The 27,950-nt window shown below is 38.9% G+C and overlaps 1 protein-coding gene across 3 annotated transcripts in view; it reads left to right on the top strand.

Moving 5' to 3' along the window:
* Positions 1 to 27,216, top strand: part of pias1b (protein inhibitor of activated STAT, 1b) — a 39,230-nt gene extending 12,014 nt beyond the window's left edge. The window contains exons 2-16 of one of the 3 annotated variants that reach the window (XM_047152957.2): positions 16,844 to 16,908; positions 17,591 to 18,038; positions 19,151 to 19,180; positions 19,451 to 19,535; positions 19,777 to 19,824; positions 20,147 to 20,237; positions 20,510 to 20,644; positions 20,800 to 20,905; positions 21,024 to 21,097; positions 21,601 to 21,761; positions 22,079 to 22,209; positions 22,554 to 22,758; positions 22,927 to 23,066; positions 23,264 to 23,304; positions 24,075 to 27,216. In XM_047152957.2, coding sequence (XP_047008913.1) covers positions 17,594 to 18,038; positions 19,151 to 19,180; positions 19,451 to 19,535; positions 19,777 to 19,824; positions 20,147 to 20,237; positions 20,510 to 20,644; positions 20,800 to 20,905; positions 21,024 to 21,097; positions 21,601 to 21,761; positions 22,079 to 22,209; positions 22,554 to 22,758; positions 22,927 to 23,066; positions 23,264 to 23,304; positions 24,075 to 24,356 — 1,974 coding nt within the window. In that variant the 5' untranslated portion in view covers positions 16,844 to 16,908; positions 17,591 to 17,593 and the 3' untranslated portion in view covers positions 24,357 to 27,216. The remainder of the gene's footprint in view (positions 1 to 16,843; positions 16,909 to 17,590; positions 18,039 to 19,150; positions 19,181 to 19,450; positions 19,536 to 19,776; positions 19,825 to 20,146; positions 20,238 to 20,509; positions 20,645 to 20,799; positions 20,906 to 21,023; positions 21,098 to 21,600; positions 21,762 to 22,078; positions 22,210 to 22,553; positions 22,759 to 22,926; positions 23,067 to 23,263; positions 23,305 to 24,074) is intronic. The other 2 variants (XM_047152954.2, XM_047152955.2) reach the window with 2 other exon arrangements.
* The last annotated feature ends 734 nt before the right edge of the window (positions 27,217 to 27,950 follow it).

Genomic DNA, 27,950 nt, shown 5'->3' on the forward strand with positions numbered 1-27,950 from the left:
GCATCTCGGCTACTATATCGGTGGTAAGTATGCTTTTTGAGACGCAGCCCACGGCTTCAAGCAGTCGTCTATTAGCACATACGGCATGACAAATAATTAACTGCACTTAAAGCGTTTGTAAAATAAATAAATAACACCCAAAACTGTATACGGTACCATAACGAAGATGAACTGTATGTTGATACGTGAAATTCTGGAGGGACGTCGGACGGCGTGGCGCGGTGACGTAATGACGCGGGCTGTGAATCTAATTATGTTCTAAAACATGTAAAACGGGAACATGACAGGAGTATTCTAAAAGCGACTCATGTAAACACCTTAATCACATTATTATCTTACTCAGAGTAAGGTCAATAATTAGATTACTGCTGTCCATGTAAACGTAGTCACTGTATTCAGTATTATCACAGTATTGTTAAAATGTGCTGAAAATGTACAAAAAGCACTGATGCACACACTGAAACCATTTTGTATTTGAAAGTCAGAAAATAAAATTAGCAGCATAAACATGATAAAGATGGCACTATGTAGCCATGGGAGGTAAAAGTTTCCCCAGTGCAGGTTTTCCCCAGCATCACTGGGTTTGCCTGCTGCACGCCCACTCTGTAAACAAGGGAATAGCAAATGCAATGTTGTTGTTGTTGTTATTATTATTATTATTACTATTATTACTATTATTTATTAATATTAGCAACTCTCGCACACATTTTAAATGATCAAAAATATGTTGGTTGGTTGACTAAACTACATCACATGTTATCACATGGCTCTCTGAAATTCTTGGTTCTGGTTAATCCATGGTCTGATATTCCTCTTTATGACCGTCGTCAATAGCAACGCAGTATAACACAATGCTCATCCTGAAACTCCGGCTTCTTTCATGTCTCATGCTCTCTCCTGTCATACAAATGTGGTTGGTGCCATCGTGCAGCTCTGTTATAGTTATCGATTGTATTAAACGAAATCGGAAGACTTCAGTATTTGTATTGGATGATTTGTAGACTGCAGTGGATTCTAAAATCATAACGAACAGGTAAAATTTTAAAACATTTATCTCAGATCACTATTAGTGTATTTAGTGGTATGAATGTACGTTATCCTTTAAATGTCGCACTTATTTGTTACTGTCTTGTTTGAACTTATTCGTTTGTCTTGGCTCAAAGCCATGCACTTGCTGGGAACTTTTTCTTTGCGGAAGCTTGCGTTTATTACAAGTGAGAGAAGAAATTATTTCAACCCAGTTTAATATTTTCTGACCAACTATGTACTTTCCCTCATACTTTTCCCTAACTTGTGCATAACTTACCTTGCATTCACTATAAAGTGGTGGACGGCTGTCACGAAGATGATTCAGCAGATTGGACGTGTTGCCCCCATTCGCAGGGTTACCGTCTTCTATTAAGTTTCCCTCAGCATTTTTATAGAATGCGAAATATGACCACGCTTCGAATTTGGTCCTCTTGGAAGGTTGGGTCTCCTGAGCGCCGTCACAGCCTTCCGCCATGTTTTCACGCTCAAAATAATGTTGCCCGTTGCGCCTGCGTCGGACTCATGCTGGGTGTGTGTGGACGGCATTTACCATGAGTTTTACAAATCACTATAATCGTGCATGGTTTTAATGATGATTAAATGTGACATGGTAATACTAACCGTCGGGGATATTTATCATGAAACCGATGACCGTTTCATCCCTACTGAGCAGTAACCCAGAGCCTTAACAGTTGCGCCACCACTGCCTCTTCCCCAACGACCAACAGTGACTGTTGTTGACTAGATGTGGGCATGTCCAGCGACAAGACGAAGTTGAGAAAAGTTTAACTTTAGGCAAATGTGACCAGCTTCACAGAATGCAACACGCCATGTGTTCCAACTATACCGAAAAATATCGAGCTCCTAAAATGAAATGTAAAATGATGCCATAACATCAACTGTTCAATATATTTGACTCCTCCAAGCAGAAACATTCTGTGCTTTTCGTTTCGGATGTTCATGCATCATTGATGTGCTGCTATGAAAGGCATGTCTGCTTTGCGCATGCTGCATTGTCATGCTTGTACTTTTTTTGTGTGAAGCTTAAGCTCCTCTGTTCGTTTATGCCATCGTTCAGAGTTTCTGTCTGCAATAAGTGTGATTTTGTCTGTGATGGCATAGGAAAGAAGAGAGCCTGACTTGCCATCATGTTCTCTGTTATACTTTTAAGTGTCAGGAATCTGCATTAAAGTTCAGTGACCTGGCAAACCTTTTTCTGCATTTTGATTGGACTGCTTCGTATATCTTCTTGTTCTGCTTAACCCTTTTTGAAGCTTTGCTGTCATTCCTACTTGCTTTTCGAACACTAGGACTGTTCACAAGGTTTTATTTATTTGAAATTTTTTACATTGCAGTGGAGATGCTGCTATCTGACACACAGACAGTTCTGATCAACAGAAAATAGGACTTGCTACACGGTTGCTTTTAGTTTAATTATTGTAAAATCGTAGTTAGAGATGTATATTTCTTAAAACTACTGTGCCTAAAGCGCACCTATTATGGTTTTGAAATGTGATTAATTTTGTTTTAAAGGTCTCGTACAAAAGATTTACATGCAACCAAGGTCAAAAAACACTTTAATGTGCTCATAATCTAAACTACAGAGTACATTTTCCCCCCTAGTGTCACAAACGACTTGTTAAATGATCCGCTCTAAAGGATTCATTGTAAACGCCTCCTTTCAGAGAGCATGCTCTGATTGGTCAGATGTCCCAGTCTGTTGTGATTGGTCTCCCGCTGTCAGTGTGTCTGAAAGGAAACGCCCACTACCATTGCGACTTTAAGCTCCGTCTGTTCGCAAGCAGCCGATGAAGACCAGAGGCAGGGCTTTTTGTTACAAACTGACCTAGGTTAGTGCAGGAAGTAAGTCTGGAATTACTAACTACTCGTTTCAGCTGTTCAGAATTGGTTCCTTTTTTTGGGAATCTATAACCGTGTCTGATGTGCACGCTGATTTTTGAAGCGTTGCAAAATTTTTACATTAACAGTTCTATAACACACTACATGAAAGGTAATATTTGAAAAAGTATAATAGATGCACTTTAAGTGACATGTCACTTTATCACAAGGATTAAAAAAAAAAATTAATACATGTTACAAGAAGCTTTAAAATGAAAATGGTTGTCTTATGATGTATTTTGATGTCACAAGAGTCACAAACACTGTTATTGCTTGTACTGCTTGTACCGCTTTTTCTTTTCATGGAAGTTTATAAATAGTCGAGTACTGTGACAGTTGTGTGATCTGTTTTTCCCAGAGATCAGAAATATACTTCAGATGGGGGCCATGACAAAACCACTTCAAACAATTTTCTCTTTGCAATAATGTAACTGTTATTTGCATTGTTGACTACAGCAGTGTTTAAACATAAGTCATACCACAGCATGGTTGAGTTCTCGAATCTGAAACATTTTTTACATAATGCAATTGGTCTGCAGTTTCCCAGCTCAGGAAAGTCTTCAGGGCAGATGAGTGTACACTTTCTCAGTAAAAAGACAGGCTGTGGTTAGAGAGAGAGAGAGAGAGAGAGAGAGAGAGAGAGAGAGAGAGAGAGAGAGAGACTGGTGTGTGAGTGATTGTTTATCACAGCTATAACTTAACTGAGAACAGAAACTAACTAACTAAGAAAATAACAAATGACCGACATCAGTTATACATACATGCATGCGCGCGCGTGTGTGTGTGTGTGTGTATATATATATATGTATGTATATGTGTGTGTGTGTGTGTGTGTGTGTGTGTGTGTGTGTGTATATATATGTGTATATACAGTATCTCACAAAAGTGAGTACACCCCTCACATTTTTGTAAAAATTTTATCTTTTCATGTGACAACACTGAAGAAATGACACTTTGCTACAATGTAAAGTAGTGAGTGTACAGCTTGTGTAACAGTGTACATTTGCTGTCCCCTCAAAATAACTCAACACACAGCCATTAATGTCTAAACCGCCAGCAACAAAAGTGAGTACACCCCTAAGTGAAAATGTCCAAATTGGGCCCAATTAGCCATTTTCCCTCCCCGGTGTCATGTGACTTGTTAGTGTTACAAGGTCTCAGGTGTGAATGGGGAGCAGGTGTATTAAATTTGGTGTCATCGCTCTCACGCTGCCTCATACTGGTCACTGGAAGTTCAACATGGCACCTCATGGCAAAGAACTCTCTGAGGATCTGAAAAAAAAAAATTGTTGCTCTACATAAATATGGCCTAGGCTATAAGAAGATTGCCAAGACCCTGACACTGAGCTGCAGCACGGTGGCCAAGACCATACAGCGGTTTAACAGGACAGGTTCCACTCAGAACAGGCCTCGTTAAGAAGTTGAGTGCACGTGCTCAGCATCATATCAAGAGGTTGTGTTTGGGGAAATAGACGTATGAGTGCTGCCAGCACTGCTGCAGAGGTTGAAGGGGTGGGGAGTCTGTCAGTGCTCAGACCATACGCCACAGACTGCATCAAATTGGTCTGCATGGCTGTCGTCCCAGAAGGAAGCGTCTTCTAAAGGTGATGCACAAGAAAGCCCACAAACAGTTTGCTGAAGACAAGCAGACTAAGGACATGGATTACTGGAACCATGTCCTGTGGTCTGATGAGACCAAGATAAACGTATTTGGTTCAGACGGTGTCAAGCGTGTGTGGCGGCAACCAGGTGAGGAGTATAAGGACAAGTGTGTCTTGCCTACAGTCAAGCATGGTGGTGGGAGTGTCATGGTCTGGGGCTGCATGAGTGCTGCCGGCACTGGGGAGCTACAGTTCATTGAGGGAACCATGAATGGCAACATGTACTGTGACCTACAGAAGCAGAGCATGATCCCCTCCCTTCGGAGACTGGGCCACAGGGCAGTATTCCAGCATGATAACAACCCCAAACACACCTCCAAGACGACCACTGCCTTGCTAAAGAAGCTGAGGGTGAATGTGATGGACTGGCCAAGCATGTCTCCAGACCTAAACCCTATTGAGCATCTGTGGGGCATCCTCAAACGGAAGGTGGAGGAGCACATGGTCTCTAACATCCACCAGCTCCGTGATGTCATCATGGAGGAGTGGAAGAGGACTCCAGTGGCAACCTGTGAAGCTCTGGTGAACTCCATGCCCAAGAAGGTTAAGGCAGTGCTGGAAAATAATGGTGGCCACACAAAATATTGACACTTTGGGCCCAATTTTGACATTTTCACTTAGGGGTGTACTCACTTTTGTTGCCAGCAGTTTAGACATTAATGGCTGTGTGTTGAGTTATTTTGAGGGAACAGCAAATTTACCTGTTCCACCTTGTAAACAAATACAATAAACATCAGTGTTTGAAGTGTGCTCCTCTTAAATATATTTAAAGCTACACTATTAGACATTTTCCGCTGTCGTGGTTCTGGGCTGGAGTCAGTTCTCGACCCACTCTGTGTATATTGTGTATATATCTGATTAATCTCATATAGGATGTGATTTGGCGAGTTCATTTACCCATCAGGTGGGAAGTGCTTTAGTTTAATCGTGTTCATTAGGGATGCACCGATCAGGATTTAAAATGATAGCAATGAGAAATACTGTTGGTTAATTGATAAATAAACAAGCATAAAATATTTATTTTTAAATATCTTAAAGAATAAAGAGTCCTAATTTCAATGGTAGACTCAAAGTAAATTCAAAGTAGACTAACACAAAAATGATCCATATTATGAAAGACTAACAGCTTTCTAAGGAAATAGCGAACTAAGCTTAATGTCAAATTGATGTTAAATGCAACCCGTAGTAATTAAACATTATTTAATTTCTCATTTTATTTATATTTGAGTAAGTTATTATAATATCTATTTTTTTTATATTAAATGATTTATAACTAAGCACATTTTCAGTCTTTACATTTTAGTAGTCTTATTTTTGTTTGTTTATCAGTTTTAGATCGGTTCCCCCAGTACAGTGTTCCATATCTGCTGATAATAGTGTGTTTTGGGAGGGATTAAATCAACACATGGAAACTGGAGTTGACTTTTCTAGTGATATCTGGCAACCGGGAGTTTAATTGAAGTTGAGAGCAGCAGTGTGCTGTATGTTTACAGACCGAACAGTTGCTACTCTCGATTATGATCGGTGAGGAATTTTTTAATAAAGAAGTTTGAATTAAACCCACCTTGTAGCGTTAGCATTATTTTTATTTTTATTTTTATTTTTTTACTCCGTGCGAAGCCGCTGTGTCTACACGAGCAGGTGAAAGTTTAGGTCATTTTGCGGGATCAATAAAAGATGGCGGTTTGTGAGATCGGGAAGTTGAAGCAGATGATGTACAGAGTTACTTGTCATCATAATGGCTTCTCTGCAGTATTTCCACACTTGTTCGGTTGACTGAGGTGATGAAAAGCAGTGTGAAAGTTACTGTTGTGCGGTGTAGAGGCATTTTAGACTTCCTGTAGTTTTTATTCCGATTGTATTATACAACTCTGAACAGGTCACTCGCACCGGTGCAAATAAATATTTATTCACAGTCGCACAAAATACTCTTCAGTCACAAATACCAGTGAAATGGTCGCCCTGTGAGTTTATTTACAAAGTTTTTTTTTCCTGTTCGGCATGATGACGCTTAATGTCCCCGACAACCTCTGCAGTGCCATTTAGCATCATGTTAATGTCATGATTTCCCCTCGCGCAAAGCACTGGAGCTCGAAGCGAAGCTGGCAGATCGAGCACTAAAATGCTAACCCCATTTCGGGGTTTTGGCACTACAAAATGACGTTATCCCTGCGCCGCTCTATGCTGATTGGCTGTAAGTGTAGGAAGCGCTTGATTTGATCTGCAGTTGAGTTTTCTATGAGCGGAGGATGAACTTTAAACATTAATATCGCAGTCGATCATGTTCATTTAATCGTGGGCAGTCAAAATCGTAATTGCGATCGATATTCGATTAATTGTGCAGCCCTACTACAATCCTTAGTCACCTACATCACCACAAGTTGTTTGGAAGGGTTTCAAGAAAAAAGCCTCTACTCTCATCCGAAAACAAACTCGAGCATCTTCAGTTTGCCAGACAATTTTTAAAACAAAAGATCAGAAGGTTCAACAATAAAGACAGTTTTTCTCAGCCTTCTTTGCTCATATTTACCAAGGGTGCCAATATTAGTTGTGGGTACTGTATATGTATAAGTGTATGCATGTATATATGTATGCATGTGTATTGCTTTCTTTACAACGGTAGAAACAGGATTTCTTCCTTCTCTAATTGCAGTGAAGAAATATTTTTGTGCTTTCGAGTTTTTGGCTATGTTTGTGTTAATTTTGTAGCGATCTCTCCGCTACCATAGAAAATAATTCTTTATCCTGGCTCATAAGTTCAGTGGATCAGTTACTGAATATTACTGTTTTATAAGCAACTCTGTGTTTTCAGGGAAAGTTCTCTTTGTTGCTTATTGTCATGTGCTCTGTTATAGCTGTGTGTGTGTGTGCGCGTGTGTATATTGCAGACTGCTGCAGCACAGTTTCAGTTTCTTTACAGTTAGACGTTACTAACTTGTAGGGTAATTAACATTTATGCATGAATAGCAAAGAATTGTGTTTGAGCTCTTGGTGTGTTGTTTTCTAACAGCTTGATTACTAAATTAATATCACTGCAGGTATTCTACACAGAGACAATGTACATACAGCTTTTAAACTAAAGATTTTTGGGGTTTGGAAGGATTAAATGATTTTCCCATTTGATTTTCTAAATCCAGAGAGAAGCTGCAAAGTTCTATACTGTGTATATACTATAGGATTGTGCAAGTACTTGCTTATTCTACAGTTCAGATATATAAACTGTGCAGTATGGATGTTTTAAAATAATGTCTCTCTCAACATGTTCCCTTTCAAATCTTTGAGGTTTTCAAAAATAGGTCGACTGAAAGCACACTGTTATCTACCTCTGTGATCTTTCTGAAGCTCCGCTGTGGAATTTGACTGCCTTTTTCTTCTATAAGTTTTGGTCGCTGAATAGGACGGTTTGTGTGTCCTGAACGAATAGCATCAAAATATGTTTTAGGATGCAGTGAAGTAAAGGCAGTCTTAAATGTGATTACAGCTGAGTGACGTATGTGTGTTTATACATATATATATATATATATATACATGTGTGTATATATATATATATGTATGTATGTGTGTGTGTGCGTATATATGTTAAATTACATGATGATAGCAAGTGTATGAAATGACGTCTCTTAATGAGGAATAGATTAATTTTTTATTCGCAGTTTCATTTTTTTAATACTTTTTTTCTCATTAGAATTTTAATAAACCTTACTACTCCTTGAGCCAAGCCTTTAAAACTCTTAATTGCTCAGGACTGAGTCTTCCCTTTCAGTTGGGATATGTGAAGAAAAAACTGTGTGTGTGTGTAATGACAATAAGACTCTTCTAATCTGTGTTTCACAAACAATAATTTCAACACATTCCCTGTACTTGCTTGCAAGTGATAGACACTTAAGTATAAGTTTAAGGGCCCGTGTTGAACTCGGTCTAAAACATTTTTGCATCATGCAAATTTAAAACTAAAACCATTACACTATAGCAATAATTATATTCAAACACTGGAGTCATGCAGTAAAGTCAGCCCCGAATATTTAGGCTTCCTCGAGCGTGTTGTAGATTCCATGCACCATTACGCTAAAAATGAGATGCATCAGCAAGGCATAACCACAGATTCTTTCTCCCTCATTTATTAATTGAGACGTTTAAACGCGAAAATATGCAGTGCAAAGGCTACCCAGGACTTGCAACTGAACACGCTTTTCATCTTCAGCTTCGTCCTCTGTTAGTGTGATATTGACTTGCTGTAACTACAGTGACTGACAATTAGATCAAGCTCAACATTGTAGAAGCCACACTTACACGCCTGAAGCGTTTTCATGCTTGTGTGGGAGACAACTTCATGTCTTTTGTCACGATCAGCATGTTCCAGGCATAATTAAGTTCTGTGTTTTTTCTTCTTCTAAGTGTGTACTAGAGAAAACCAGCAGGCAAACTATAATTTAAAGATCAAATTCAGTCATTGAGTAACAGATCCTAGTTAGTACTAATATGTCACAGCTGTTAAGTCTTGTAGTTCCCAGTGTATTATTTTTCCACTGCAATTAACCTTTCCTCTTATAGCTATCAGCAAACCGCAAATTCGATAGCTGAAGCCAATTCGCTGGCATACCCGTGTTGCTTTTCTGCAACAAAAAAAAAACCATGTAGCTGTGTTGTAGCTGTAAATGCAACGCCAAACTGTACCAGAACTACACATACAACATACAATCACTTAATACTACTAAACATTCACACAATGCACATAGTCCACCCTGTTGGAATTCAATTTCATTCATTTGATTGCCTTAAAGATGATATTTGTAGTCAGGAAGGAGCTGTAGGTCTCGCAGGAAAGCTAGAAGAGAGGAGAACCACATCTAAAAACTTGTAAATTCTACTTTTGTAGAGGTTATAACTTGAGCAGATCCTGGAGAGAAAAGTCTCCCTGGATAAATGAACCTGCCAGTGGCAATGCATGTTTATATTTATCTGTTGGTCTGTTATCTGTTGGTCAGATATTTGCATGTTACACTTTTACACACATACATACATACATACCTACATACATACATACAGGGTAAAAAAAAAAAAAAAAACATAGCGGTGGAGACATTCTGCATGTGCAGTGTCACTTCAGCTGTAAAATGGACTAAATCTGCGAACTCAAGATCTCACTTGCACAAGGTGACAGTTGCATTGAAATGTACTTGCTGTCAGACGTGACTTTTCTTTTTACATATTCTTTCTCTGACTTCATACGCGTGTACATCCTTAAACCAATCACCACATGTTTTTGAGCTGTCCATCACAGACAGTCTTAGGGCAGCTTAAACCATTGGTAGAACATTGTTTCCAAGCTCTGTGTTCGTGACCACATAGACACCCTCGTTTCACTTATTCTTGATCTGCATTGACAAGCAGGTTTAACGTAGAGATGTCTCTTCTGTCCACTGAGATATTGGGCAGCTGCGCTGTCAGTCTCCCAGCCACAGATGACTGAGGCGTCACTGGGAATTGACCGTGTGGAAAGCGGAAATGCATCGATTATATTATACAGCAGTTATTTCTGGTCCACTAATTTGATAGGATGAACAGTGTTCAGAGAGTGCTTATATCTACTATAAACATACTGGCAGGTTTCACTGTGTGCATAACTCCACTTGACTGTGTTCGTCACATAAAAATTTCAATTCTAGCAACAGTCATACTGAAACCATTACAACGTAGAGTTAGGTACATCATCAGCAGACCTGGCAAACGATACATTTCTTCTGAATATGACTCCTGGCTTAACACATGAAAGCTTGTAAAGCTTGAAAGCTTGATGAAGATGAACAGGAAGAAGGGAAACCAGTTTCACCAGATGTACCTTTAACAGGAATGTACAAATCATTGTGAGCTAACTTGCCAACTAGACGAAGGGCTATTAGTGAGTGTGGCTTCTTTGGGATCTATTTCCGTTCGCGGAGCCTTGCATTTATTCAGTATAACCGCACTCTTGCTTGTGTGATATTGCTTAATTATATTATATAGTATTATATTGGAAATGTACTATTTGGTATAATTTTAAAGGAGTCATTTCATGATTTTTAATGTTTTCCTTTTGTTTGGGAGTGTAATGTATCTGTGCATGTGTAAGCTCTACAAAGTCCCAAAGCTCATATTTTCCCGCAAAGGGATTTATTCTATCTAACAGAGAACACTGCTCCAGACCTGCCCAAAACGCTTCGTTCAAAGTCCAGATTCACTCCGTAATTTCTCTGTCAGTGTTATCCTGCCCAAAGACAGTCATGAAGAAAGAAGGCGAGGCTTCAGTGAATTCAGGCGCCATGTCGTGGAAACGCTGTGCGTTTTGGTGCAAAAGCAAAAAACCGCTTTGTTTAGCCTTCCGAAAACGGATGAAATTCGGAATCAGTGGTTATTGTTTATATATAACACTCTTCTTGAGTAGTACAACCCAAACGTTTGCTTGTGCACAGCGCATTTTACGGAGGACCGCTTCCTAAACCTGGTCGAGTACAAGGCAGGCTACACACAAAGGCTACTCCTGAAAAGCGGGGCGATACCTACTTTGCTCGGACAATCTTGCGCTTCTGAATCAGAACCTGTAAGTGTGTTTGATTATTTTATAAAGTATCCGCTATTGATTGTTCAAATGTGGAGTTTTGTGTTGTGGCTCAGTTGTAGACCTCCGCTAACGTGCTAGCTAAAGTTTGCTAAGTTGCGTCAGTTTTATTTAATGTGTGTTTGTATGTTGGTGGTCTGACGGGTATGTCGATTGTAGTTGCAGTTGTGATTGTATCTTGAAACGGTTTATATCGATCGAATCACAAAAATCTTAGCTTTCCAAAGGGATATCACACGGGTAACTCTGTACACACAGAGCTGTGTACATAGCATAGACGGCCTGCCGGCTGGGTCGGATTTGACATCGTATCTGAAAGGTGAGAGTTAAAAAATAAATAAATAAAATTACCACTGTGAAATGTTCTGCTCAAGTCGTGCTTGCAGACTTGCTTCCGCTTAATCATCCGCTTTTTCTGAATTGGGTTCGAACTGATACTGTAAAACCGACTACATGTTGCGTAGGAGCTTAGAATTGCTTTAGAAGCTTTGGAGGTTGGAGCTAACCCAAGGAGTGTTACATTTCCAACTCGCATGTGAGACTTTTGGCCAATCACCATGCAACGGGTCAGCTGGCCAATCAGAGCACTCTGGGCTTTTTGGAAGGAGGGGCTTTGCAGAAATCTGAGCATTTCAGGCAGCCTGGGAATAGAGGAAATGCTATAATGTACACTGACAAATAATGCGTTTTTTAAACATTAAAGCATGTTAACCTATTCTATTACACCCAATAAACAAAATAATTCATGTTTTAAAAACATTTTTTAAAAAATCATATGACTCCTTTAAGATTTTGACATTTCACCCTTTCTGGCAGAGAAATGCTATTGTAAGTTGTTTCATAATGTGGGTTGTGCTGTGTCTTTCTCCATGTTGAAGATTATTCTGACAGTTGTTTAGAAATTGTCTGTGGTGCTCCATGCATCTTTGAGGCTGATTATAGTCAGCTATCTGGCAAAAAGACTGTCAAAGGGAAAAGCCTTCTTAAGGCATGTATCTGATCTGCCATATGACACGTAATTAAAAAAAATTCAAACCTGTTTAGCAGTTCAAACCTGACAGTTCTGGCTGAATTACTATGAATCACTATTACAGTATTGACATTGTGATTCACAGCATCTCAGGAACATGTTTTAGAGTAATTTTCCTCCCCTGACTTTTTTTTTTGGTTTTGTTTGTTACCCAAAAATCCTCCACACTGTAGTCCCCACCCCACCCCCCTCCTGGAAAGATTGGACCTGTAGAGAAAATGCACTTTTTATATGGACATATTGTCTGATACTCTTGGTATGTAAGTTGAATGCAGCAGCTATTATGGAGTCAGCAGAATCTGATGAATGTGTACAGTGTCCTCCACTAATATTGTAACCCTTGGTAAATATGAGCAAAGAAAGTTGTGAGAAATTCTTTGTTTAATCTTTTGTTTAAAAAAAAATCACAAAAATGTTGTCCTTCTGGAAGATCCAACCACGGGCTATTTTAAGCTTTCTGGCAGAGGCAGTCCGGTTTTCATTTAATATCTGTTGATATTTGATGGCCCTTTGATGCCATGTATCCTACTAATGTCCAGGTCCTCTGACAGAAAAACATTAAAGAGCCACCACCATATTAAACCGTTGGCATGAGGTACTTTTCCATATGGCTGCCTCTCTGTGTACCAAAACCACCTCTGGTGTTTATTGCCAAAAAGGTCTATTTTGGTTTCATCTGACCATAGAACCCGATCCCATTTCAAGTTCCAGTAGTGTCTGGCAAATTGAAGATGCTTGAGTGTTTCTGGGTGAGAGTAGAGGCTTTTTTCTTGAAACCCTTCCAACAACTCGCAGTGATGTACGTGACTTCAGATTGTAGTTTTGGAGACTTTCTGATCCCGAGACGCAACTAACTTCTGCAGTTCATTGTTTTGAATGACTGAAGGAATTTGGCTTATGTGTTACCTCGTAATTATACCCCTGTTAAACAGGAAGTCATGGTTGAACAATTTCCTGTTCCTAGTCAATGTACTAAAAAATGTAAAATGTCTTTTGATATGTCGACTACTGCTACACAGATGTGTCATTTCAGTGACAAATTTAGTTTATCAAGGTTAAGCCATACGACAGTCTCATTCATGCAAATTCAAATTGTGTGAAGAATATATGAGCAGTCTTTGGTAAATGGTCTGCACTTATATAGCGCTTTTTTCCAAAGAGCTTTACACTGTGTCTCATTCACACATACACACCAATGGTAACAGAGATGCTACCTTGCCATTGGGAGCAACTTGGGGTTCAGTGTCTTGCCCAAGGACACTTCGACAAGTGGAGTCATGTGGGCTGGTAATCCAACCGCTCACCCTACGATTAGTGGACAACCCGCTCTACCACCTGAGCCATAGCCCCCTTTTACTGGTTAATGTTTTCAGCTCTCTGTGAGCACGACCTTTTATGCAGTATTGTGGGTATCAATAAATGTACGTCAGCTGTTCCACAAACGTGTTCGGTAGTTTATGGGTGATTTTCCATTTCTGAATATACACGTGCGTATGAAGAAAATCAGCAGTACTGAAATTCCTGTATGTGATTTTGTTTTTGTTTTTTGTTTGTTTGGCTTACCCTACAAAAACATTAACACACCACACATTTACTAAAAGATTGGTAAGTGAAGTCTGTTGTCTAATTTGTATGCAGGTGAGCAAAGTTCACTTTTGGAGAAAATTGGCTCACAAGTTATCGGATTTTGGTTTATCCAACCTGCAGTGACAAATGTAACCATGCGATATGATTTTATCTGCTTGCAGAATGACTCGACATTTTGAAAGTAAACTTATGGATTTCATATTTTGCTTTGTTGCTTGAATATGTTATGAATATTTTTTTTATTTATTATTTTTAAACCAGCTAGGGGTGGCTCAACACTTTTCTAATAGACTGAGGATTTTTATAGATAATGGACCATAATGGGAGTAATTTCACCCATCTGTATGTGTTGATCAGTGGTGTGCAGAGTTGGGTATAGCGTGTTACAAAGTAACGCGTTACTGTAATCTAATTTCTTTTTCTAATAACGCAGTAATGTAACACATGACATTATAAATTTATGTCCTTTTGATTACAGTTACTGATGTCAATAAAATTACGTTACTTCCCGCTTTTCCCCCTCGCTTTTATCGCCTTTAAAGCGCGTTTGCTGAAAGGTACTGTTGGGGAACTGGGGCACGCTTTCTGCGGTTGCACCGATGACATAGCTCACATGAAGACTACTATCGAGTCTCTCACTGCGACCGTGACCCAATTAGAGAATAAATGTGAGGCTTTTGAGTCGAGGTCACGGCGCAATAACGTCAGGATAGTGGGAGTTCCAGAGGGCGCTGACACCTGTACAACCGCTGCTGTAGCGGCCTTGTTAAAAGAGGCGTTTGGTCTGGAGAAGGAGCCAGTTCTGGGCCGGTCCCACCGGACCCTTCAGTCGAAGCCCAAGCCTGGTGAACGACCACGAGCTATTGTGTGCAGATTTCACTATCACAGTGACTGTGTTGATATTTTACGCCGTGTGAGAGAGATCCAGCGGATTAAAGTGAGGGATTTGACAATCTCTGTTTTTCCTGACTACACAGCCAAGACAGCCCGGGCCCGGGCCGCGTTTAACGAGGTTCGGCGTCAGCTTCGTGGTATTGAAGGAGCTCACTATGGAATACTTCACCCAGCTCGGCTTCGCATTACATATAACGGTGTTCAGAAGGGCTTTATTTCAGCGGAGGAAGCCGGAGACTACATTAAACTCTTGATATCGGGTGAACTGTATCACCTATATAGTGGAGTTTTTTTCACTTTTATTCTTTTTTTGCACTCGGCCTTCCAGCTCTACAGAATTCGGATTCCTATTGAAGATATTGTCGTTGCATTACTTCGTCTAGATTTTGTGGACTCACTCCTCTTAAATTTACTTCTGTATTAATGTGCTTCTCTGTTTTGATGCTCTGACTGGGTTAGAGTTTATTTCATTTTATTAATGTTGTTTCCTCATCTTTATGTGCTACGCTGTGTTATATTATTTGTTACAAGTCTTTAAAAGGTAAGGACATTATATTTGTTAAAGCGCGCAGACTATTTATCAGATTTGAAGTCAGTAGGGGACTTTTCTCTTACTGGAATTTTTTTTGTTTAGGTAATTTAGTTGGTTAGTTCGGCTTACTCTTTGAGTTGTTTTCACATTGTGGATAACTCTTGGTGGGAAACACTGCTGTCTCCCTTTGTTTTATGGAGACGTTGGGTGTGTTGGGGGGGGGGGGGGGTCCCACTCCGGCTGGGACAAGCACGCCTTTAAGATTTATTTGTTGGAACGTCAGAGGTAATCCCGTCAAGAGATCTAAGGTGTTTACATATTTGAAACGTCTTCCACTCGAACTATTTTAATTGACAGTTTTCGTCCACTAACGTTATCGCTGATGCGAACGGTTGATATATTATAGTTGCTGGTATTCTAATGCAAAGACAGGTATTGTATACGCTCCTAACTTAGATGAATTATTTATTTATTTATTTATTTATTTATTTATTTATTTATAAATGGCATCCCTTTATTGTATACGTTATGGAGTTATGGAGACACTTACCACTTAAATTTTTGTGCCTGTTCCTGGGTTTTATAATATTTATATAACCAGTTATTGAGTAGCCTTGATGAGCCGGGGGGGGTTTTGGTACTTTCAAATTTGTTTTCCGCCTCCCCCCCTCCTCAATGAAATATTTGGGGAAGGGAGGAGAGAAGAGAAAAGGTAAATGAATCACATGAAAATGAATAAATAAATAAATAAATAAATAAATAAATAAATTGTAAAGTGCTTTTGAATGCCCGTGCGGCCATGCGCATTTTCGCTTTTGAATTAGCATCAATTCGGGGGCGACCGTTGCTTGAATGATATTTTCATTATTATTCTTAATGAAAAACACAACAACAAAACAGTATAATTACGTACTCGCTTATATTAAACATAGAACTTTTGGAACCAAATCTTCCTCCATCGTGTTGTCAGTCAGCTCACCTCACTCTCACTCGTGCTAAATGAAACCTGACTCCTGCTGATCTGTGCTGCGGCTCGTTCAGCTTTTTATTGTAGTGCCCTTTCTCTAACTGAACTAAATGATTTTTATTACTATGAAAAAGCAAAACAACAGTGGGGGTGGTGCAGCGATGGTAGAAATGAAAACCTACCCAATCATAACCTAAGGCAATGACGAGCCATTTTGATAATATTGATCAATTCCTTGATGACTCCTGTATGTTAGCACATGTTGCAATTCTGCGTTAATATTGTGTGAATACATTACTTTCTTCTTTACAGTCTTGGGTTAGGGTCTGTCACAATTTTGTGTGACTTTCTGTGTATGTGAAAAAATTAAAGGATCTACATTATGTGAAAGCGTTATGAGTGATGCACTTGAGGACCTGCCTAAACATGGAGTATGTTCTTTTTGGGACTTTTAGTCAATTTATACTCAATTTATAGATACAGATTGGCATGTAACCCGTGTCTCCTCCTACTTTTCTTCAGATGTCGGTTTGTGCCATTAGAGGAAAAGAGTCTGAGTCTGGCCTCCCTTTCTTAGACAGTATGTTTGTGCTTGTGGGGGATGGGCAAGTTTAATAAAAATGTGTTTGTGTCTGTTTTACATGAACAGTCCAGCTGGCAATAAACTGACAAGAAGAGAGTGGTCACAAAGATGGAGAAATGTGAGCTGCTAAGGTCTGCAGTTCTTTGTTTTCATTGGCGCTTTGCTTCACTGCTTTTGTTATGAAAGCTCGCTGGTTCAAGTTTAGATTCTGTCTTCCCTTCCCCCAATATCTCACAATCTTTGCTCTCTCCTGGAGCAGTTTTATAGGAACCAAATGTTGGGTGTTAGGCCGTTTAGTTAAAATGCAATATAAGAATTAAAAGTGTTTTTTAGTTTTGGTTTAATCTGGGATTTCAATCAAGGAGTTATATACCCATCACAGGAAGCTTCAGAACTGCATGTTCTCACAAGAAAATATGTCTTACTATTTTTAAATTTATCTTCTGTTTGCATTTTTTTATGTAGTTATTAATGTGACTCAAGAAACATGTCCTGGTATCTCTGGGACAGGATATCGTCTGTATTATTATATGCCCGAAAGATAAACTGAGAGAAGCTGTGAAGCAGGGTTTTGAAGCCAGTGTGTTGGGTACATCAGTAACTGGGAACAGTATAAATCTTACAGTAAATTGGTGTGCTTGTTGTAAGGCTTGTTGAAGTTTTTAAGATGTATATTTTGTTACATTCTAACATAGGATTATTAATTAAAACCAAAATCAATTTGTCATTTTATTTGTTTTCTGGGTCAATAGTATCAGACCACAGTGGCAACGAAGTTCATGTTTTCTTTCTGTCTCTCCTTTGGCATAACAGCAAATGGTGATGAGCCTGCGTGTCTCTGAACTGCAAGTACTCCTAGGATACGCTGGTCGCAATAAGCACGGAAGAAAGCACGAACTATTGACCAAAGCACTCCACTTGCTGAAGGCTGGCTGTAGTCCCGCTGTACAGATGAAGATCAAGGAGTTGTACCGCCGCCGCTTCCCCACAAAAATGGTATCCCCGACAGACCTCTCTCTCCCTGGGGTCCACTCCACAACAGGTGTAGCATCCGCAGGTTTACCTGCGAGCCTCGCCCAACTTGGGTTTGACAGCCATGGCGCGCCTTCGCCTCTGCTGCCTGTCTCACTCCTGGGGCCAAAGCATGAGCTGGGCCTTCCACACCTGTCTTCTGCCCTGCATCCTGTCCATCCAGACGTCAAGCTTCAGAGGCTTCCTTTCTATGACGTGCTGGATGAACTGATCAAGCCCACCAGCCTGGGTAAGTGATTTTTTATTTTTTTTTTTCCTTTTCTTTTTTTTCTCCCCCACTCTAGACCCAGCTGGTTCTTTCTACTTGGTGACACTGACATCAAGGTGCTCTTGAAATGATTTATGGCTTATCAGGTTGGATAAGGTCCAGTGAGGCTATATATAGTAGTGGTGCTAAAAATAATGGAGGCAGTATCATTGGAAAGGTGGTGTACATATTTGAGTCCACTCGCAAGCTTACTCGTTTTAGTGACCCTCGGTTAGTGGGCAGAGATGGGCAACAGATATTTTATTGCAGTGAGTGAATGTTGGCATTGCAAAGGTTTGAGCTTTAAAATATGGTGGACGTGACATAACCACAACCACGAATGTCATGACATTACATGAATAGAAACTAGCCTATATTCAGCCTAAGAACAACTTATGTTACATATTACTCAGAGAAGTTGTTTACCTTTTAAATAAATAATACATTTACCAATCTACCTAGTTAAATCATATTCGCTTGAACTTAAATTTAAAATTTAATCACTGACATTTTGGCACTTTATAATTACATGGTTGTGAAAATTTAGTTTGTGGAAGTTCCTGTGGTCAAGCAGATTCGGGGAAAACACTCAGTACAACGAAAGCGTAAACAAGCCTACATTTTAGGAAAATGAAATCACTGCCAATGATGGTGCATCGCTAAGGTCCAAAGTTTTTAAAATGTCGCTATGAAAACCTTGTGTCTTGGAAATTTTAACTTTACAGGACAAGAAAAGACGTCGTCTGTTAGTTAAACTTGTAAAATGTTATGTTTACTATAAAATATTAAGCCAGTTTAATACGATGTGTGGAGTTTCAGTGTGAGATTTTGCACTGCTGTTCTAGTACAAAAGCAATTCCAGCCGGAGACATTCAGCAGAACGATTTTCTCACATGTCTGTGATCTACAGTATTTCTAGCCCCACGTTATTGGTATAACCAGGAAAAGTACCTTTTTTGACAAACATGCATTTGCCACACCTTGTGTTGCAAATAAATGTTCGAGAACAATAGAATAAAACATTGTAACATTTTAGTTTCTAATAAATGAATGTATGAATGAATAATTTTCTTTCTGTCTCTCTTTCCTTCAAGTTCTTCCTTACTATAAGCAGTTTAAATTGAGTAAGTTCTTTTTGGACATGTACAGTTTGAATTGCATTTAGAGTGGTATACCACAGAAGAGAATCAGTAAATTGGTTCTTTTGTTTGTAATCTTGGTTGGGGGGGGGGTGTTAATGTTCAAGTCTAAGACGCTTTCAGAATACTTCCCCACATAACTATAAAAGCTACCAACCATTATAAAATACTATACCCTTCACACATCAACTACTGTTTCAGTTTTATTCTCATGAGTAATCTGCCTAATTCCCTTGCACGCTATTGTATTTCCAGCCTCAGACAACAATCAGAGGTTTCAGGAAACGTGCTTTGCATTTGCGTTGACGCCACAGCAAGTCCAACAGATCAGCAGCTCAATGTAAGTATGGGGGAGGAGCGTTGGTTTGCATACCACGACTAGTAACCATGATGCAGATCAAGTTTGCAAATCAGTAGGGGTACTAATAGTTGCATAATGTGAATGGGGAGTTTTGCACACTTGGGTTGGCAAGTAATAATTTTTATATACATACATACATACCCATCACACAAAGTTTAGCAGTCTCAAACATGCTTTAGCTGTTTCTCTCTCTCACTCCTTGCCTTTCTCTGTTTCATAGGGACATCTCTGGGACCAAATGTGACTTTTCAGTACAAGTTCAGTTAAGGTATGATTACAGAACTTTTTCATTGAGTGAAACACAAAAAGACAATTAATGCAAGGTAGACTTTTTATTATAAAAACTGATTTATGACTTGCATCGTTTCATTGTGAAACTTGAATGAGAAGAATGTGGTTTAAGAAAAAAAAAAGAACACAAAATGCTCCCTTTTCATTTTAGTTATACAATATACATGAAAGCACAGCTTGTTCCTTATTTGTTCCCAATTGCTTAGTTTGTTGTTACATTCCAGTGCTTTTTCTGTTTGGGTTTCTGTGGGATCATTCCCACACATTTCTTATTGCTTTATCTGCTTTATCTTTTGCAGGTTTTGCTTATCAGAGACAAGTTGTCCTCAGGAAGACCATTTCCCACCAAACCTCTGTGTGAAAGTGAACGGAAAGCCCTGTAACCTCCCCGTGAGTCTGAGCTTGTCAAAATCACTTATTAAAAAAAAGTCTTAATCTGGTTGTGACGAAAGCCAAGCTTGAAGTTTCACGTCAAATGTTCTTAATTGAGGCTCATAATAGTTTTGATGTTGCACCAAATATTTCTGGGCTCTTCAACCAGTGAATTACTCATTTGATGAGATTATTAAACGGAATTAAAAAAAGGTTTTGCTTTGGTACAGGTACATACAGTTTCCATTTGTGTTTTATCACGCAGTTGTTGTTTTTGTGATTGTCCTTAGGGCTATCTTCCTCCAACTAAAAATGGAGTAGAGCCAAAAAGACCAAGCAGGCCCATCAACATTACCTCTCTGGTCCGTTTATCCACAACAGTCCCCAACACTATTGTGGTATCTTGGACGTCGGAAATCGGCAGGGTAAGTAATGAGACCGTGATGGAGTTGCTGCTACCAGCCGGCGTTGATGTATTATTTCTATGAATGATGCTGAGAAATATTGTTTTTTGGGTTTGTTTTTTTTATATTGTGCTGAATCTGTATAAAGAGCGGTCTCTTCTGTCATTTGTTTTTAGAGTTATTCCATGGCGGTGTACCTCGTCCGACAGCAGTCCTCTTCAGTATTGCTGCAGAGACTACGGTCGAAAGGCATCAGGAACCCAGACCACTCAAGAGCACTCAGTGAGTTCAGTAGTGGAAATGATATTTTGAATGATGCTTGGCCAAAGCTGCTATATTAATACGTTTGTATTTGCTGTGTTAAATTGTTAGTCATAAATTGCTCTTTAAATTTCAACAGTCAAAGAGAAGTTGACAGCTGACCCTGACAGTGAGATTGCTACCACTAGTCTGAGAGTCTCCCTCCTCTGTCCGGTATGCTTTGTCTTTTTGTTGTAGTTACAATGATGTACGGATAAACACCTATAAAAACTTTAACTACTAACTGTATGGTATATAACTGTGTGTATACATATATACAGTATCTCACTTAGGGGTGTACTCACTTTTGTTGCCAGCGGTTTAGACATTAAAGGCTGTGTGTTGAGTTATTTTGAGGGGACAGCAAATTTACACTGTTACACAAGCTGTACACTCACTACTTTACATTGTAGCAAAGTGTCGTTTCTTCAGTGTTGTCACGTGAAAAGATATCATCAAATATTTACAAAAATGTGAGGGGTGTACTCACTTTTGTGAGATACTGTGTGTGTGTGTATGTATGTATGTATGTATGTATGTATGTATGTGTGTATATATATAATATATATATATATATATATATATATATATATATATATATATATATATATATATATATATATTATATATATATCATATGATTTAATTCTGATTGTACGTGTGTGAATACATGTCAGCTGGGGAAGATGCGGCTGATGGTTCCGTGCCGAGCGCTGACCTGCTCACACCTGCAATGCTTTGACGCTACACTCTACATCCAAATGAATGAGAAAAAACCCACCTGGGTGTGTCCAGTCTGTGACAAGAAGGCCCCATATGAACACCTCATCATCGATGGGTCAGTGTCCCATTACTAATTTTTAGTCTGATTACTAATTGTTAGTCTGTGGCCTTTGAAACGGTAAAAGCACCAAACTCATTTGTGTGCCCTTTCTGTAACTTTTAAGGTTTTTCTTTCTTAGTCCACCTAAACCAAATCTCAGTAATAATTACTGGATATTCTTTTTGAGAAATATCACCAGATGTTTTGTCTGTCTTAATATTTGGATTTGTATTGTATGCCATTCATTTCCTCAGTTATAATTTGTCTTAACTTCTGCAACTATTGAGAATTGCTCCTTAATAAAAGAAGCTGATTGTGGTGGTGTTGTTCAGGTTGTTCATGGAGATCTTAAACAGTTGTGTAGACTGTGATGAGATCCAGTTTAAGGAGGATGGTAGCTGGGCACCTATGATCTCCAAAAAGGTGGTGCAGGAGGTGTCTGCTTCGTCCAACGGCTTAGAGGGTACGCACCGCTAACACTCGCTTTCTTGCCCTCTAGAGGACACACACACTATTGCTCCTAGTTAATTACTTGATCCATGAGCCAGTATAGCATCTCTTGTAGTCGTTTATTGTCTTTATTGCTTTACTCATTGATAAAGTTAACTGTACACTTCTGGCTATTCCTGAAGCACTGTAGGTTTTAAATAAATGTAGCAATCTGGGTCAAAATCTCAAGATGTAATAACGAGTGTAAAACCGAATGTTGAGATGGAGAACAGAGTGCGCAGCACCGAATGAAACCCACGTGCTTTTATTACTCGAATCTAAATTGTTTTTGTTCCTTTTGATCTGTCATTTGAACAGGTTCATGTCGACCAGTGCTATCTGAGCACAAAAACAGTTCATCACACACCAGCAGTAGCAACAATAAAAAAGTGGAAGTGATTGACCTTACACTAGACAGCTCCTCAGATGATGACGACGATGACGACGATGATGATGATGAAGAACCTCCTTCTAAACGAGCATGTCCATCTCTTTCACCCACCTCACCACCAGTCACTAAAGGGTTCGTCTTCCTTCCTTCCTCCCTCAATACCTACCCCCCACACCCCAGCCCAAAAAATGCTACTACTCAATGACTACCGTAGATGGGTATTAATTAATTGTGAGAGCATTTTCCCATTCACTTGTACAATTCAATTTTACAGTCGATTATTTAATTTTATCCCAACAGGGTGTTGAATCTTCACCATCAGGCATCTCCGGTGACGCGAGCTCCGAGCATGCCAGCAGTGGAGACAAACTACATTCCCCCTCCACCTCCTCTCATTCAGGACTACCGCCACTATTACCACACGCCCAGTGACCTGTCAGGTATGAGGCCCAAACGCATGGGTGCATGGGGCTTATGGACCATCTGTGTTCCCAGTTTCATAAAACTGCTGTAAACGCTATTTGGTGATTTTTTTTCCAAGTTGCTCTACCTTATATAGAATCTTTACTCCCTCCAAGGCAGTTGAGTATTTGTAATATCTGTCCTGTTGTTTATATTCTTTGTTTTTGTTCCACAGATCTGAATTTCTTTTCATTTTTACCAGGGGAAAATCATCCGGTAAGCTCCGAATCTGACTTGTGCGCTAAATCTTAGCTGTAAGGGAACCTTTCAAGTAACCTTGCATGTAAATGAATGAGAACCTAGGAATCGAAGGTGTTCTGCATGGGGCTTTGTTTTTTGTTTAGTTGTTTTAGATGCAAGGATTGAAACCCGAGGCGGCGTGCTGTTATATGAAAATAATCAAGGACAGGGTGGTGTGATCTCACCATGAAGTTGATTTCTAATCAGCAGCAAGTCCCAAAGTGTTTTATTCCTCTTGAAACACAGCAGTATGCCAACGATAACAGTTTTTGAAAGTGTATTTAAGGAGAAACGTAATACTTTTTTAATCCATTTATAGTTGTTTTGAAGCTGGTTAGTTCCTGTTATCTCTTCCATTGTAGCAGCTATAAAAAGTCATTTCCTCACTAGTCTGGTTTTTTCCCCTTTCTTAAAGCTAATAAGACAAACAAATATTGTCATGTTTCCGAGAAACCTTGAAAGAGCAAAGTCTCTGTCCTGAAAACTTTCCTGTGGTGGAACAATAAGCTGACACTGGAGGCTCCTTCCATAAATGTTCAATGCTATGAGTTTTATTTGTTAAATAACTTTGTTTTTTTTTTTTTTTAATGTATTATTAGCCTTAGATTATTGTGGCATGTGCACCATACAAGTCCTTGTGAACGTGTTAGAAAGTAATAGAAATCTAATATTAAATCCTGTGAAACATCTTAAAACCAGTGCTGCGCAGTAGCTGAACCCCTCTCCCTCTGTTTTCCCACCGCCAGCATTACAACATGGTAATGGCAGCAGCAGCCGCAGCATCTGCCTCGGCGTCAACGTCAGACGATCATGAGCTCCTCCGCTTCTTGCCCTATAACTCCTCACAGCTGTACCTGGAGCAAGCAGGCACGGCGCCGAGCAGTTCACTGGCACCACCCAATGGCAGCGCGGGCAGCAGTAGCAGCCTGCGGGACAGCCATGGGCACAGCAGTGTGTCCCGCTCACGGTCAGACACAGCTGCCTCAGTCATATACGGCTCCATCCCTGACGTCATCTCACTCGACTGAGCACACAGGCACAGCAACCCAAAGACTGGCAAGACGGGCTATCTGCACCTTCCATGGGAGACAAGAGAAGCCTGGTGCGCTTCAGAGGATTTAGAGACGAACGAGACAGAAGGAAAAGAGGGGTGGGGGGGAGGACAAATACCTTTGTAAAAAAAAATAAAATGAAAAAGATAACGCTGTACAGAGAAGAAATATCTATTTTCAGTTTTACTTTTGTATATAAACAATAGGACGCTGCCTGCCCAGTGAGTGACTTCAGTTCATATTTTTTGTGTGAATACTGAAGGTGTTTTTTCACTTCTCCATGTGCTGTCCCTTGACTTATTCTATATCTTTTATACTCTTTTTGCTATTTTATTTCACCTCAAACACTTATTTCAATCCCAGTCATTTTGATCTTTTTTGAGGGGTCAGTATGTTATTTAATGACACTTTGTTGTGCAGGTAATTTATGATGCTTTTAAGTTATATAGTTTGTATGCTGTATAAAAGCATTTCCTGATGCCATTACAGGATCTAGCCACGAGGCACGCTCAGAACGGCAGACACCTCTTATTCCAGCTTTGCATATACCTCCATCTAGCTCTCAATAAAGTATGCGAAAGAGAATTTTTTTTTCCCCCCCAGATATTTATGCAGAGATCATGTTGCACACGTCTCCCAACTTATGAAACTAAATATTATTATGCTAATTATTTGAGGCTAAGTAGTTTGCTATGAGTAATTTATCAACTGGGGAGATATGTAATTGAAGGTTTGGTACTATAGTGTGATGCATTTATGAAGTGAATCAGTTAACCTAAGAAGTATATTTAGACGTCATGTAGCTGCAGGACATTGTCCATGATGCGTCATCTAAGTTTGTGTTTTAAGCTAAGGATTTTCTGTTGTAACAGAAGACTAATTGAGGTCTAGTGGTCTGGCCACCTTCAGTTTTTATGAAACAATGAAATTAGATCTTAATTCAAACTATCATGAGCCAGACATTGGGAAACAAAAATGTTGTTAACGATTCTGTTGTGTATGTTGATTAGACTGAACAAAGCTGCATTACAGTGATCAGAGTTTAAGAGCAATGACATGGGTACCAGGAGGTAGTTAGCACCCATTACATCCAGTGTTGGTACTTGCTGTTCCCTGCATTAAGTTCTGTTCAAAAGCGGTCATGTGCGGCTCTTCTACAGCGTCACGTTTTCAGGACTGTGATGATCATCTCTTTGAAGGGATAGATTAACATTTTGACGATTGATATATTTTGTTACGTATATGTATATGTGTGTGTGTGTGTGTGTATATATATATATATATATATATATATATATATATATATATATATATATATATATATATATATATATATATATATATATATATATATATATATATATATATATCACACACACACACTGACGATCGGGTCATAACAGCTTGAGAGGGAAAAAATTCCAGATTTTTTTTTAGCCAATACATATACACTGATCTTTATTAATATTTGGATCTGTGATCTACATGTACATACATAAGAACTTGATCTTTGGACCTATTTTCCAACCAAATCAACTATTTCAATATCTGGTGCACACTCTTTATTTTTATTATTATTATTATTATTATTATTTTTATTTTATTGGCTTAGCAGAGTTTGCTTTTCAAACTGTTGTAAAAGTGTTGCCTTGTTATATTGCTGGTCCTATAGATCTTCCTTTGGCATGCAGAAACCTAAAAATAGGTTTCTGCATACTGGCATTACCTTAATTAGAAAGGAGGGTTTTAATTGTCAGAATGCTTAACTATCCTTTTAAGTGACCTTTTGAGTTTTTTATTTAAATGTTTTTCCTGGTGAGATCACAGCCACATCATCTTCATCACCCCCTCCCCTCACTCTTTGATTTTTTTTTTATTTGTTTTTTTTTTTTTTACTGAATTTATTTATTTTTAATCTATATATTTTTTAGTATTTGACAATTATGCTTTACTGTCATCGTACATTTATTTCAATATTAATTATTTAAAACACATTTTGTTTTTCGTCCTTGTGTTCCATGTTCTGTCATATTGATTTACGTCTGTTCTGTACTTTGATTCCATCTCCAGAATCTATGGTGTTGTCAGATTTTACTATTTCATTGCAATTAAACACTTAAACGATGAAAGCCAGCTGAGTGTGGACGAACTCTGGCTCAATTGTTAAGACCCCTTAAGAAATGATATGATCGGCTCATCATAGTATTTATTTAGCCACTGATTCATTATGCACAGCCATTATTACTTGTATAAATGTAAGCTTTCATCAAAACATAGACGTTGACTGTAGACGCTATCTACTGTTTCCTATAGGCCAACATTTATGCATGTAGTACATGCTAATTAAACTCATTAAATTAAAAAATATGTGCACTGAGGGACCATGACTTGATCTTGAGAATTGTTCATGAAGAAAGTCGGCACTGGAAAATTCATTTTGGTGAGGCATTAGATTACACTGAACTTAAGCCATGAAAATGAAGTAGTCCATATCTAGATTCAGGTAGAAGCACTGTTGTTTATTTTTTTCTAAAGAATTGGCACACAGTGCCATACTCGACTGACACTTAAACCGTTTCCAGGTTTCCAGACAGAATCCTACCACTAGACAACCCATTTTAGCTGTACTGGTAAGACTGGTGTGCATGAGAGCTCTCTGCCTTAAATTCTTGTATTATTTTTATCATGAAAGAAATCATTATGTATATCAAGCCACTATCAGTTTGTACAAAACATCAAATTATTTATTTGATTTGGGATACATTGTTTGCCTAATGAATGTTAATTGTTTATGTAGAGAGTGGTTTAGCTGTAATAAAACACATGCAACTATTTATTATTTCTGTCTTTATTATCCATATTCTGCTCTTATGGTTACTTGGCTCTGTATGTGGATCTGCATTTAGGATACGTTATTTCCAGGACTATTACCCTCAGAAAATATAAGCACAAACAACTGAAGAAATACACCTGATTAAAGTAATGGCTTACATCCAAACCACACAACGGAAATCAGCACAGCAGGGAAACCAAGCAGGATTGGGGAGGTCGTTTCAGTTCCTGCAGGCCGGTGGGTGTAACTAGGCCACCAACTGTATATACACTGTGATTCTTACAATACAGTCAGCTTCGGAATTATTGTCACCCTTGGTAAAGAAAAGGTAATAAAAATGTTTTAAGTGTTTGAAAAGTCATGGATGAGTTTCTAGTGGAATATAAATATAAGGTGACCGAGGCCAAAAAGTCCCATTTATGTATTCAGTCATTCATTACCACTGGGAAGATAAATGAATACATAAATGAAATGAGACCTTCATAAATCAGGCAACTGCTATAAAATAATGGTTATGATTACATGCACATCAATATTCAGATATTAACCTGAATTTGACAATATTCTATATAGTATTGTCTAAATCCACCATAATCCGATTGCCCATTTCAGATAAAGATAATATACAATACAATATTCTGATTCCCCAAATTCTAATTCCCACCTTTGGAATATGCCTGTTTTAATCGGAAATGTGTTGTATGCACCTTATGCAGATAATCCACTGAAACGAGATA

Source organism: Ictalurus punctatus, chromosome 4 (genome assembly GCF_001660625.3).
Source record: "Ictalurus punctatus breed USDA103 chromosome 4, Coco_2.0, whole genome shotgun sequence".
Taxonomy (NCBI): Eukaryota; Metazoa; Chordata; class Actinopteri; order Siluriformes; family Ictaluridae; genus Ictalurus; species Ictalurus punctatus.